Genomic DNA, 14,648 nt, shown 5'->3' on the forward strand with positions numbered 1-14,648 from the left:
TTATCCCTCTGGATTAGGACTATCCTTGCAATCTGGGCAGTTCTTCACCAAACAATGGCTTAACTTCTTCAAGCTCTTGATCCCAGCAGCTTTCTCAAGCACCCTATTCCTGACCTCGTTCAATCTCCAATAATCCTCTCTGATATCCTTCCCTTCATCATCAATGACTTTGGAATGCAATATGTTAATCTCCTTCACAAACTTCAACCTCCCATCAAAAACAATATCCAGAGCATTACTAGACAGAGTAGATTCGGAAAAATCAAGAATTTGGAGCCCAGGAAACCCTTCTACTATGCTTGAGACTTCCTTTTCCATAATTGTCCCCTGAAGCCTGATCTCTTTCAGCTTCTTGCATCTATCAGCCAGTTGTGAAATCAGATGGAACCCGTTTTCCGGGCCGACCGGAGCCCGGAAAACCTTCAAGTTTTTCCAGTAAAGAAGGGAGACAAAGATTGCAAAATCCCCACAAACCCCAGAACTAGACAGCACAACAGATGAAACACTTGGAGTCCTCTCTGCTATATACAGAGTACCAAAGTATCCAAAAAGGTGTTTGGTGGGGAAATAGATGGAAACCCATCCATGGTATTGGTTCAAGGCCAGTTTGAGGAGGTGGGTGAATCTCAGCCGCTGGTTTTCTTCATCAAGGGTGTCGATCAGCCGGAGGTCAAGGCTGGAGTTTTTGAACAGGGTGTCCACGGTTGATGAGAGCCATGAACGGCAGACAAAAGGGGCACGGAATAGCTGGTCATTGAAATCAAGGAAAGAGAATATTTTCGAGAGGAGGAAGGGGTTTAAGTCTTGCCAAAGAGATGGGCTTTGCTTCTGCTTCTTCTTCTGCTTCTGCTTCTGCTTCTTCATCTGGGTTTGTGTGTTTAGTTTCTTGGAAAACAGAGGATGGTAAGACAACATAAAATAGGAAACATAGTAAGGAAAGAGAATATTTTTTAGAGGAGGGAGCGGTCAAGGTCTTGCCAGGGAGATGGCTTTTGCTTCTGCTTCTTCTGCCTCTTCTTCATCCGGGTTTTGTAGGTCTAGTTTCTTGGGATTGAATTGGTTTATTTATAGGAATTGGGGAAATTTCTGTTTGAAGAGGAAAAGGTTAGCATGGGCCAGGTTTTAAATAAAGGCTGTTATCTAACGGGATTTAGACTTTCGATACCGTCATAAATTTACGTATCGTTGACCGATACCGGCACTTATACCGGTAGATCTGTGACTGTATCACTGATACGGTTCCGTTTTCTGATACCACGGTTTAAAATCCTGAATACAGATAGATATACGGATGTATAGCTACCAGGTGGATGAAAATATTAGATGTAGAATATAACGTGTTCCATGCGCTCTACAAATTTAACGAATTGGGTTAAGATGATGTTGATGTGCGGTATCTGTCAACGGCGATTTCAGCCGTTCAAATGTATTTTGGACGACCCAGATTTATTCCTTCTCTTTTCTCTTCAACCGATCACTCTTTCTCCTCTTTTTCTCTCTCTAAAATTCAAACCGTCCAATACACTTTTGACAGACTGAAATCGCCAATGGAATACCACGTATGTGGTACCAGTCCGACACTCAAAAACTGTCTTAGACAGCGGTAGTGCGTCAACGCACTACGCAACCCTGACGCCGTGGAAAATTTGAAGAAAAATGCTCTACGGCAGCCCTGGCCCAGGGTGGCATAGTCTTTGGGAAGCAAAAGGACAAAGTAGGATCGTATAGTTTAGTAGTCACAAACTTATCTTGGGCAAGTGATACTGTGATAACAACGTGGACTCTTTGTTTTTTTAGTAGATTTCTGTTTTGGTCGACGGTCTGAGTGTCCTGCTTTGGTCGACTGTCTGGAGCGTCCAGATTAATTTACGTGCACATTATTTAATTTTTTCTCGGTCCGGTTGAAGACATGCAATCACGAAGGGATTAGAAAATTCACAAGAAATTATATTCGTGCGGCCTAACCCCGAGAATCGAACACTTGTTCATCGTGTGAGAAGCAAACCCATCAGCCAATCGAACTGATCCTTTTGAGCTGGACTTTTATTTTCTCACCGTTATTTAATTATTACTAGCAGTTGTATATATCTAAGCGAGCAGCCGACGGAGAAAAGAAAGGTTTTTAACACTCGCCTAAATAAAATAAGATAAGGATAAGAATATGGAGACTTCGTACTGTTCATAGTCATACTGTCTCCGTTACCCAAAAACTGTGTTATTCTTTGTATTGAAAATTAATTTAATTTTCTATATAATGGTTTTAAAAAATTTCGCACCAAATACACAATAACTCTGTTTACTTCTGAAAAACACAATACCGGACGTAACTGTATTCGGAGTCTGTTCGATACACTGTGTAATGCTCAAGTGTATCGAACGGTTTCGAACGGAGTTGTGTATCGAAACTCATTTATGGAAGATAGAGAACGTGAGATGATTCTCTAGCTGTATCCAATTCAGCTACTAATAGTAAGTTTTTTTTTAGTACTACTACTAGTAGTAACAAATAATCTTTACTTTTGATAGCTAAGTTCAACGGTTCAGGTAGTGGGGGCTTCCCCCTCATGATGGGCCCACATTGGCCAAACAACTAGAGAAGTTGAAACCCTTTTAATTAAATTGTAGTACTAGTCATTTTCGCTCTTTGCGTGTGATATGATATACGAGAAACAGACAAGAACATAAATGCGTACGAAAGTGTTAGGAATAAATTTAATGTTTCGCGTTTTTGACGCGGATGATCATTCGAATTTCCACCCTATCGACTTTTTCTAACCGTTCCTTTTGACGGTTTCATGACGACACATTATTCAAACATGTTTCTCTATTAACTTTTTTGACGGGTGCTCTAAATAATTCACGGTGTATTTTAATACTTGCAAGTATTGTACAACTTAATTTATATTATTGAAATAAGCACAATAAAATCTCAAAATAGCGCATTATTTGGTATTCGATATTGGTATTAAAGTTTTTGTTTGCATAGCATTATTTTTTATTTATAGGTGTCATTTGTGTGATAAATTCAAAAACAATCCAAGGGCTCGTCCTATGGAAAGGATAACTTTAAAGAATCGCACAAAATCATGTCATCTATCTGACCTTTTTCTTTTTCTAGGGCTTTTTGAAAGTAATTTTTTTTTAACCTATTATAACACAATGAAAGTTATAATTTTTTAAGAAATCATGAACGGCATTAATAAAGACACTGTCACGTGAAACTAATAAACTATAGGATATTTCACTTCTTTAAATACTGTATCATTACCATGTCATTCTACGGCTAAGTTCCACTAAAGGGTTTTTTTGGACTTTTTCTTATTTTGTCCTTACTCAAAAAAAAAAATCGTGTTTGTTAGATAGCTTTTTGGGTTTTATATATCGTGAATATTTCAAAAAATATTTAAGTAAAAGTCATAATTTTTAACTTTTCTGATTCGTCTTGACGAAGCGAATCAATAATTCACAAAAGTTAGGCGCAAAACTAAGAAACGCGATTTTTTTTTGAATAAAGACAAAATTTATAAAAAAAACCCAAAAATCTTAGCGGAACTTGACCTATATATCAGGTTTTGAATGGAAACCACATTGTGTAACTTCCCTTGAAAAAAAAGTCTATGAACACAATTCCTTCGTGGCCAATTGAAGCATGCGGACCCTTGTGCATTAAACGACTTCAGATGCATGCATACCAAGTTGTGTTTTAAAGTTGCGTTCGTAGCATTCCCCCGATTCTTGAATTTCAGGTGCACAGTATTTTGTGGCAAGTCCCGCTAAAAGCTACTAGAATTATAACTTGCACTAGGGTCAATCAATCGATGTGAATTTGTTTTTTTCCAAAACCGATAATAATATACACACAACAAAACAAAACTTAGTGTCTGAGTGACCTTTTAGCAGGATAAAGTGATAATTACAAATTGTTTCTCATTATCACTAAGGATTAGTAATTAACACTCTATCGACCTTTCTTTTACAGTGTTCATTCAGTTCATCCGAACATAATTTGAGTAACTAGGAGACAAAGCATGTTAGCATCATTCCATGAGGGAGTTATGACCTAACTGATGCATGGATCCAAATAGGACTGCTTTATCACCTAAGAGAGTCGGCCACTAGAGGTGCGGCCGCTTTAGACACCCTGAAAATTTACAAAAGTTAGGAGCCCCTCCTGCTGTAGTCTTTGTTACGATAGCCAATAAGAATTCCTTTATGATAGCCAATAAGAAAAAGCTCACAACTTTAATCTTTGCTTCAGGCCTTTGAAAAATCAGGATCTGCTGTGTTCCCGTACAAACTTTGCCCACACATGTAGAGAGTTTATAAAAAATATATATATGGATTCCTAGCCGTCTGAGGGTCTGTGCAATCTCGATAGTCCACTATTGTTTTTTATAGTTTAGATTTGTTGAAGATTCTTTTTAGTATTTTTAACCAATCTTTTATGTTCTTTTTTGAAAATCGTATCTTTAACAAATTTAAACCATTAATTGCTGCATGAGATGGGAGGTCGAGATGCGACTGCTTCTTGCCGTCTTTGTTTGGACGGTAGAGAAGTTGAGTCCTAATAAAAGTAATTGATGAAATACTTGACCAACAACTACTACAAAATAGTGGTGTGGAAGCTATCTTTATGCATCATTCTTTAGTATCATCTGATGTCATACCTTACATATCAATACTCTTGGAAATCAAGTCAAGGATGACATACATATACAAAACTTCCTATCCGGACCACCTTAACTTGCTAAAATGCGGATCTCCCCTTTCCCGATCAAGTTTTGATGATATTAGTTGTTCAATATGTTCAAAATGTGATTTTAAGGGTACTTGGGAGAAATCAGCAAAAAAAAAAGACCGGGAATGGCTTAATCTGTGTAGTTTTTAATAAAATAATTTCTGTCAACATTTATGAAAAACTGCTCAGATCAAGCCCTCTGCGGTCCCTTTTTTTTTCCGATTTCTCAAAGGTACACAAATCCAAACAGACCTTTCAAGTGAGTTTCGTAACATGGTACATCCAAAAACTCGTCTAAATTTAAATAAACGCGTAATTTGGTAATGAATTCTTACAATTTACTAAATCATTGCCGAATATAATCATACTAGTCTCAATACCATTACTGCTAAACGCGTTATCTATTGATCTTTCAGTCCTTCATGTGGTCAAAATGGGACCCGGGAATGCCACCGAGCACGTGCAGAGCGATCAATCCAGTTGTTTATTTTATCACGGACGAATTGGATGAAATATGAGCGCATACAAATTTAAATCTTTCATTGCTTGGTTAATATCCGAACCATTGATTACCGAACTGCTCTGCACCGCTCTACAAAAAGATGATCGGCAGCATCTCCTATTCCGTCAAAATGCGTGGATATCAACTTATCAATTTCATCAGCTTAAATAATTCGTCCATTAATAGTATTAAAGAAAACTAGAAAAGCTGACACAACTACTCCCGGAGAAGTCATACTCCCCCACGTCCCCAACTACTCCCGGAGAAGTCATATTCTCGCTCGTCCTCAAAATACGTGTTCGGCGTACAAACCTAAGTATTAAAGTACATGCATGTTTTTTGTTAAAAGATCTATTTTTTTCACAATTTAAAAAACTCATTGTTATCTATTGATTTGTGAATAAAATTTAATTTTTTAACGAAACAAATGTATCTTTTTAAAGGCCTAAATTTGCATGCCAAATATTTATTTAAGGACGGAGGGAGTACAAATTATGAGTTAATTTCTTTGGTTAGTAAATGGACCAGCAATGAGAAACCCTTCCTAGTCAAGGACGGAACCAGAGTTTCATAAACGCAGGGGCCGAACTATGAGCAACAAGATTTTAAAATTTCAATGTTGGGAATCTAATGGTTTGTTTGATTTAGGTTTTGAGAGATGTTCTTTGGGTAATGGATGAAGAAAAATAGAAAGCGAAATGAGATTAATTAAGAAAGGAAAAACTTATGAAAGACTGTGTGCTGAGAGAAATTGGGTATTGAAATCCAAAACGAACACATTCTAGATGTTTTTAACAAATTAAAAACACAACTAATTTTTAGTATTATAATTTGAAAAAAAAATCCCATAAACGGTCCCCGTACGCCCATACATGGATCCGTCTTTGTTCCTATTGGTTGTCTAGGAAGTTGGTTGTCACCACAGTGGAGGCGGATGTTCGAGCCCCACGGAAGGCGAATTTGGAGTTCAAAACTATGGACAGCCTCTGAGCCCATACTAACATCCACCCATTGATGTATACAATATTGGCCAAACAAAACAAAACAAAAAAAAAAAACAGACCAGCAATTAAAGACAATGTGATCTATGAAACAAAAGATAAAAGCCAGTCAAACGTCCACCAAACCCACCACCGTCGGCAAACCTTTTATCATACGGCCATAAACACAATTGTACTTTTCTCCGTTAATGGAATTTCTTACGCTTCCTAAAAAATGTAAATAAAAACACGTTCACCAATGGGCAATGGGCAGCAAAATAATCAATTTTGAAGTTTAGCCAACAACTTTTTACGTTCCACTTCATAAAAAATATATACATGGTGACATTATTAGCCCTCGATCCATGATCGAACAATCAGCGACAACTACGTATGTACGAGTTTAATAAACAGACATGCGGCAACAAAACATAGTTTTGAGCAGGGTCGACCCTTTGCCGGGTCTCTACGTATAAACAGAACAACATCGCCTCAACTACCTATATTCATGTAAATAATTTCGGAGCATAACGACAGGGAAGTGATTTTGAATTGATATTCCAGAAATCAGCCTTCTGTCAACGCCGAGGATTTGCAGATGGGGCAGGTGTTTTTGATGAGCAGCCACCTTTTCACGCAATCTACGTGGTACTCGTGTCCACAATCAAGTGTCCCGATTTTCTCTTGTTCCTCGTAGTCGGTCTGAAAAATACCAAATGGACATATACAAAAACACCCCATCAGTTCCAAACTAGAGCAATAACCTTCGCCTTGATTTAGATTTATGTTGATGATGACTATGGCAGTTTCTTGGAAAATCAGGCCAATTGATAAAGAGGGAATGGAAAATAGACTGCTTCAGGACCAGTTGATACGCCATAATCATGACAATTACTTGTAACTAAGAGGTCTATTCTTACTTAGACAAAAAAATTCATAAAGACTTCCTTGACTTGGAATCAGAAGACCATTCATAAAGACTTCCTTGACTTGGAATCAGAAGACCATTAAAGACTATGAGGGTAAAAACGCCTCAGCAAGTACTAACAGCAGACCACCGAGGTGGTAGTCCAAGTGGCTGAGGCAGCGGGCTAAGAACATTCCCTTCTTCCACCAGTCTCAGGTTCAAGACTTGGGACCAGATGGATGGTACAGGAGGCCTCAAGTTTAACTTGCATTTCAGTGGGATTCTGGTTACGTGTCTTGCGACATGGTAATGGAAAAATATTTCCTTCCCGGCCAGGTCAGCTATGACTCAAATCTGACCATTCCAGGGTGGGTGGAATCCCCATTTCCCCTATGGTCACACCTAAGGGGGTCAACTACGGACATCGCCCCAGCCCTTTTTACTCGGCAAAAAAAAGTACTGACTGCAGAAAACTCAGCATGTCAAGCATAGACTTACGTTTAGAACTTGAGGAAATAAATGTAGAGGAAGGAAAAATAAAAGAGAGAAATTAAGGAGAAAGTAGGTATTTTCCTTTGTTCGGGTTTTGTAAAGAAAAGGGAAAGAAAATGTGAAGAAAAATACTCTCTTGTTTGGGTTTGGAGAGAAAAGAGGAAGAAACTAATATGTAACGAGAGTAACAAAAAAGAGAGAAGAATATGAAGAGAAAAAAGATGGAGGACCACTTTCTATCATTCTTTGTTAGAATTTCTTACATTTTTCTTTCTTACCAAAAAACAAAGTAGGAGAAAAATAAAGGTTTTCCCTTCTGTTCCCATCTTTCCTCAACTTCGAAACAAAGGGCTTAATATTGGAACAAATAATTCAAAAGATGAGCAGAAGAAAACAAAGACGCGGTAGCGAAGTAAACTGTGAGAAAAACCATGTCTATAAAGGAATTTAACTTGATGGGTTACAGATGGTAAGCTGGCTGCCTAGCTCCTTGTTACAGGTGCCGTGTACAGGCGTGTCTAAGAGAGTGTATGTCAGTTTGCCCTTTGTTCATTCAGTATATTCGAACTTTTCGACCCATAAAAAAACATAAAGCCAGAATTATAACAATACCTGACATATGACGCAGAAATCAGTTTCCTGATCCTCACAAGGTGCATCTTCCAGGTTCATGGGAGTAGTGGGCAAATTATACGTTCTGGTTTTCATAGACCTAGAGATGGTCTCCTCCGACAATCCAGTGGCCACATAGCCAATTTGTTCTCCCAATGCAAGAAGCTCCTGGAATATAACTTAAGAATCACAGTTAACTTGTTTTTATAAGTGTGCTCAATTAACCAACTGATGGAAGTTAAGAAAATCGTATCGTTGATTACTTATTCTACTACACAATGATTTCTGTCATTCTTAAAGTCAGAAAGTAAATCCTCTAGTTACCTCATATGACATATGATCTACATCTAGGCGCATGTTTCTGTTATGATCAATGGAATTCCCTACTTCTAGCATCGCAACTTCCTACATGCGCAACCAACAATGTTTAGCCAATTTCCACATACGCGGTGAAACATAATGAATCATAATTTCATCTCGGACAAACTATATCATCGAAACATAGAGAAATATTTACATCTGCTGGGAGAAATCTCAAGTGAGGAAGGTCATGGTGCCTCACAGTTGCCTCAGGAAAAAGTGCCCTCTGGTGGGGCCGGTACATCCTAAGGCCTGTTTGTAGAAGAGGTCCCACATATCTAGGCCCCACCTCAATGCCATCTTGGAAAGGATGCATACTGGTGTTTGAAGTGCTATTTGTCGAAACTCCGTGAGAAGGTGTTGCTACTTGAGAAACAAAATTGATATTCTGGCCCCTCACTCCATGCATGGGTTGTGGTAAATGATGAAAAGTGGGGTGCCATTGGTATATGGGAGGAAGAGGGAGGAAAGTTGTGGAACTTATATTGCTAGCTGTCTCTTGATACCCCTGTGCACCCATTGTTCCTGCCTCTGTGCATCGATCATTAACACAGCTGCTCCCTGGAGAGAGAGAGAGAGAGAGAGAGAGAGATTCACAATTAGTTTCAATCCTGCTGAAGACCAATCATAAATACGGCAACACCACTGTACGATAAAATGAGACTATTTTCCTTGTTTTGTTTCATCTTACCACCGCTATGTTACATGGACTCGAGCACAATCCGGGTTTCCGTAAGTGTTGGATTCATCTTTCCTGGTATGAGATTCCTCAAGATCCAGCCCATTTTTTGGGCCACCCAAGAGGTTAACAACATGAGTTGCAAACTTGAACTTGGATCAATAATCAGTTCTTCATGTTACTTCTTATTTTCTAGAGTCAAATGGTTTTATAAGTTAAAATAGAGCATTCCATATTTATTGGGAGAGTTATATGCATAGTTTTATAACTTGAATCCCTAAATATGATATTTGGGATCATCCAACCGCTCTTATCCAACACAAATCCCATTCCCTTACCAAGTGTCATTGCTCTAAAGGAGTACATTACAGTCAGAACACAAGTAAAAGGAAAACGGAAAGCTTCTTCAAAAATTTCAAGGATAAAGAAGCACCGGAATGCTAGAGAATATGTCAAGCCCCAAAAAAGTTACCTTGCAAATAGGATACAGCAGGTGCCTGACTCCAGGGAGAACCAGCAGTCTGAAGAGCCTGACCTGGATAGGTTGCTCGAATAAAAGTATTCGAATTACGCGTCACAATAGAGTCCGGCTCAATAGTACCTGAACTGGCAGGTGGAAAAAATGTAGCATCCATCAGAGTAACCCCAGGTTGAATGGGCCTCGTATTTAAAGGGGCAATGGCAGAACTAGAGCCAGCCGAAGTATTACTATATTGAAAACTACCCGGGACCCCTTCTGCATTTTTTCTCTTAAATGGACTTCTGACACCATTCACAAATTGGTTGTTCCTTCCATAGTCATCTGTAGGAACTCCAACAATTTGATCATGAGACCCTTGGTTTATTGGAAGAGGGAACACTCTGGAACCGCATGGATTCATAGAAGCACCCAAATTGAGATATCTAGCGGGATGCTGCTGCTGAAAAGTGTTGTATTGTGATATTCCATAAAATAAAGCATTTTCATGACTGACAGGTAGATGACGACTATCAAAAGTAACCAGGGTCCGGGAAGCTGGCAATATTGTGTGGATGTTAGGCTGTGGGAAATATGCTACACTTCCAAAAGGAACACAAGGCTCCATACGGAGATGGTTCTGGCCTTGTTGATAAAGCTCCATATCAGTCATCTGACTGGTGCACATCACGTTCCTTTGTCCCATTCGTCGTATAAAATGAGTTTGGCCAATTCCTGCTTCAAGTGGAAATATCACAAAGTTCAAAAAAGCAATCAGATTTATCTCTTGCAATGGTTAATTATTTTCCAATAAAACATACTGCAGGAGATAAATAATTGAATGGTTGGTAGGTCTTATGACTCCTATTCACCAGGTTAATGATTGCAAGAGACCAGATCAAATTATTAAATAAAAGCTACAAAAGCAGAGACCATAACTGCACTTATATTTTACTTAAAAGGCCAAAATGAGGGATTTGGTTGCTTTTAATATCTTAGCACTGGTTAAACCAACCAAACCAGTGACTAATAGTTTGAGCGCAACAAACCGACAGATTCATCTTGATAGGAATCTTGCTGGTCCAACCAAACCACCCCTAGCTCTACCCAGTTAGGTAGTTAGTACCTAACTAATTTGTCCAACATCGAATACAGTTTCTTCACATTGCACCTTTACCATGCATAGAGCCCATTACATATGATATAGGTGGGACTACTCTATCCACTGTTTGTTCTTCTCAGTTCCATTAGAAGCATTTTGCCTCATAATTTTCTTTACAAGAAGCGATTTTGTATTTTTGTTTACTTACACAATTGTTCCTCTTCTGTAAATTATGCCATCCTCTGAATAATTATACGCATTTTTAGTGGTTAGGTGGAGATAACTTGTATGACTAACTGTTTTAACATGACTCTTGACATTATTGATAAAAATTTATCAACGTCTCATATTTGTTTGTCTAACAAAATTGGATAAATGGCAGAATTTAGAAGCATATAGCAGCTTCTCTCTCTAATGTGACTTCGAAAAACCAAGCTTATGCAAATTGATAGATAGACGTTTAGGGCTATGCTTTTTTTAGAGCGAATCGATTCCGCACTATTCTGGAACTACATTAAGGTAGACATTCGCCTTTCTTTCGTGTGTAAATCATATCTGCAATTTTTAGTACTTTCATATTTTTTAATGTTGCCTTGGTTTTAATTTGTTCTTTAGTGAACTCTTTGACGGTTTGTACTTTGTAGTGACTTCGCAAATGCACACAAAAGAGAATTTCAACAGAGCTAAAACTTGAGTTCAAAATCCCTAAAACTGCCAATAAGAATGGAAATATTCTCATTCCCTGGATCTTCAACCTAAAACAAAAATCCCCCGTTTTCAGGTCAACAAGACCTGCTATGAAAAGTGAGAATATACTTATGAGGTACAGAATCTCCAAAGCCTAAGAACATTTACTAGCAAAAAAAAAAACTACAATTATACTAATTTGTTAAATGATATATTCATCCAAATAAGGAAAGACATACAATCCATCAAGACATGACTATGATTCCCACAGCGATATTTCTAGTGGTATATACTTTGAATGCGATACAGCCCCAAGAGGGTATGTAACTGAAAGCAGCCCGAGGGAACAAGTTTTAATGCAATGGTTCCAACTTCCAATAACATCCAATTACCGCAAAACTTTAAACGGAGCCCAAATTTTGCTCTAGTAGCAACAACCCGAGCCTGTTTGTTAGGGGGAGAAGGGTGGGTGGGGAGAGCTTAACCTCTTGGAGGGGTCTTAGCTAACACCACCCCCCACCCCCCCAGGTTAGCTATTCCGGGTGGGAAAAAGACCGAATTACCCATCAACCTCTTTTGTATTCTGAGTGCAATGGTTGCAATTTCTCACATTATCCGCTCTTTTCCACCCATATCAACTACTACTCAACCCAAGTATATGCTAATCCCCCCACCTTAACTAATCACTTCTTATAATATATCCACCTCTTATCCACCCTTCTTCCTTAACCACCCAAAACCTTATCCAGCCAGCAAACGAGCTGCTAGTTGTTCCCTTTTGGAAGAAGTTTCGACCATATATCAAGAAGAAATGTGATTAATAAATCTCACATACCCATATACCATAAAGCACCCATTACCCTGGAAACTTCACATATCACAATAACTCAAGCTGAAAAAAGAAATCCCACTAAGTTATCAACAAAAACATCATCTTTTTGCTAGACAATATGGTGAAAATAATGTTATAAAGATCATATAGAAGAACAAAACCTGTTAAAGTCTATGAGATCAAGAAGGAGATGAAAATTTAACAAGATACGTTAACAAAAAATGAACGAGTGAAAAACTGGAAAAAAAAATACCTTTTCTACATAAAAAAAAATAATAATCCAAAGCCTTAAAATGTCAGCTTTGGGTATTTCCTGGCAAGGGTATAAAAGATATCACTCCTGCAAAAAAAAAAAAAAAACCCGTCAAATTTTGCATAAAAAATAAACTTGGATCATCGGAAATCACAATCTCTAGATTACCACAACTAAATTTATCAAGGAAAAAAGAAAAGCCCCATAACTAAACTTTCTGTCACAAGATATAGTAAATGTATACATAAACAGGGAAGATTACAAGAAGGAAGAAATAAATAATCTTCACAACAAAAATTGGGTTTTGGGAAATTTGAGAAGCATTGGGAGGACTAACCGAATTGGGGTTTGATCAGCGAGAATGGTCGAGGGATCTGGAGGAGACAGAGAAAAAGAGAAGTTCGTGAAAACGTATTTATCGAGAGAGAGTTCAATCCGGTGTGCCATGTTCTTGTAATTGTTTTTTTCCTACCGTTAACTGCAAAGTTTGCTGTTTGGTTTTGCGGTTAACCAGTATTTTCTTCTTTGTTTCTTTTTCCTTGTATGGGAACTAAGGGTGTGTTTGGATATAATTGATTTCCTCTGAAGACACTGGATATTTTTGTGTTAACTGATTTTTTCTGATTTTCATTGAATAATAATTGGTCTCAGAGAGAGAATTTTAAAAAGCACAAAATATTAATGAGAGTTGAAAAAAGTTCTAATGAGACGACTCTAAAATATGTGAAAGCAATCTTTTTCAAGCAAAATTCTCATTAGTTGACTCTCTTGGGACTTTTGATTGTAGTTTTTTTTTCCGTTCTTCGTCAAGATGAATGATTAATCTAACAAAATGGTCACGAATCTGACATTTTAAGCTGAATATTTATAAATGGCATTTTTATCACCCTGGTATAGGCAATCGAATGAAACTAGCTAGCTAGTGAAGAACTCAAAACAAGTTTTTTTTTTTTTTTTGGGTACAAATTGAGGTTTACTTAATTGTCAATTTCACCGTATCGATTGAAGTACAAGAAAACTGTAAAATATATGTACTTGTTGTGCTATTGCGAAACTATTTGATAGAATTATGAACGATCAAAATATATAGAACTTGAAAAAGTACCGCATGAAAAAAGATCAAGGCTAGCATTAAGACGCTATGTCCTTAAGAATGATTCATCATGTTATGGTGCATACGAAATCTTTGACGTCTATATCACAGGTTATAATCCCATCGAAGTAGCACTACAATTGATGGATCTAACAAACCAACTAATGTTTTGTTCCCTTTCGTATGAGGACTCAAGACTCAGATGAACATGGAAAATAAAATTCAGCAAACTACTGATGGAAACACACGCATATAGGCGTGTTCATGAGGAAACACGATTGTTCATCCAACACAAGTGTCAACGAATAGATACATCTCTAAAAAATAAAAAATAAAAACTCATCCATCACAAAAAATTTAATCGTTATTGACTTTCTTCGACCAATTATTACATGGAGATCAATGGAGTCAATTTTCATTTACTCCTAAATGGTTTTGAACAAACCAAATATAAATTCCAAAATCATTTTCCAGCAAAAACTAGTCCGGACGCCGAATTACATAAAATACGTAGTAGTACACTAGCAGGAGTATTTGTATTCGTCCTTTTTTGGCAAACAGATCCCAATCAACCCAAGCCTTAGTCCCACCCTTCATCCAATTGCCACCACTACAACTTTTCATTGGATGTGTATACAAGTTATCACTTTTTTCTATTGCAACAAAATTGGTACAAATCTTTTCAAACCACGTGCATTGATTTAGTACTAGTTTTTTCAAACCACAACAATTAGGCTCCGTTCCGGAAACGGAAAAAAGCCCTTATTTTTTAAGAAGGCAATTTCAAGCTAAAAAATGAGGGGTTTATTGAAATCTAAAAATATACATTATGGATCTTGTTTGAAAGATCTCATTGAGATCTTTTATACGATGCAAAAAAAATTAAAAATTTATTTTTCATTTACATTATTTTTGAGTTTGAAAATGTGAAATAAGCTGTTTATTTTTTAAGAA

General features: G+C 37.5%; 2 protein-coding genes across 5 annotated transcripts; both read right to left on the reverse strand.

Moving 5' to 3' along the window:
* On the reverse strand, positions 1 to 864 carry LOC131328710 (uncharacterized). Its single transcript, XM_058361617.1, has one exon. It carries the CDS (start codon positions 862 to 864, stop codon positions 1 to 3), a length of 864 nt encoding a protein of 287 aa, XP_058217600.1.
* A 5,623-nt stretch (positions 865 to 6,487) lies between these two features.
* On the reverse strand, positions 6,488 to 13,086 carry LOC131331556 (probable E3 ubiquitin-protein ligase ZFP1). 4 transcript variants are annotated; one of them, XM_058365582.1, is made up of 7 exons: positions 12,939 to 13,086; positions 12,611 to 12,688; positions 9,743 to 10,465; positions 8,749 to 9,152; positions 8,556 to 8,636; positions 8,232 to 8,399; positions 6,488 to 6,922 (listed from the first exon to the last, which is right to left on the reverse strand). In XM_058365582.1, exons 3-7 carry the CDS (start codon positions 10,431 to 10,433, stop codon positions 6,788 to 6,790), a joined length of 1,479 nt encoding a protein of 492 aa, XP_058221565.1. In that variant the 5' UTR covers positions 10,434 to 10,465; positions 12,611 to 12,688; positions 12,939 to 13,086; the 3' UTR covers positions 6,488 to 6,787. The 4 variants fall into 4 exon arrangements, with proteins under 4 accessions (XP_058221565.1, XP_058221563.1, XP_058221564.1 ...); XM_058365580.1 differs by having other exon boundaries at positions 9,743 to 10,462; positions 12,602 to 12,688; XM_058365581.1 differs by having other exon boundaries at positions 12,602 to 12,688.
* Between the last annotated feature and the right edge of the window lie 1,562 nt (positions 13,087 to 14,648).

The sequence above is a fragment of the Rhododendron vialii genome, chromosome 6a, assembly GCF_030253575.1.
Source record: "Rhododendron vialii isolate Sample 1 chromosome 6a, ASM3025357v1".
Taxonomy (NCBI): Eukaryota; Viridiplantae; Streptophyta; class Magnoliopsida; order Ericales; family Ericaceae; genus Rhododendron; species Rhododendron vialii.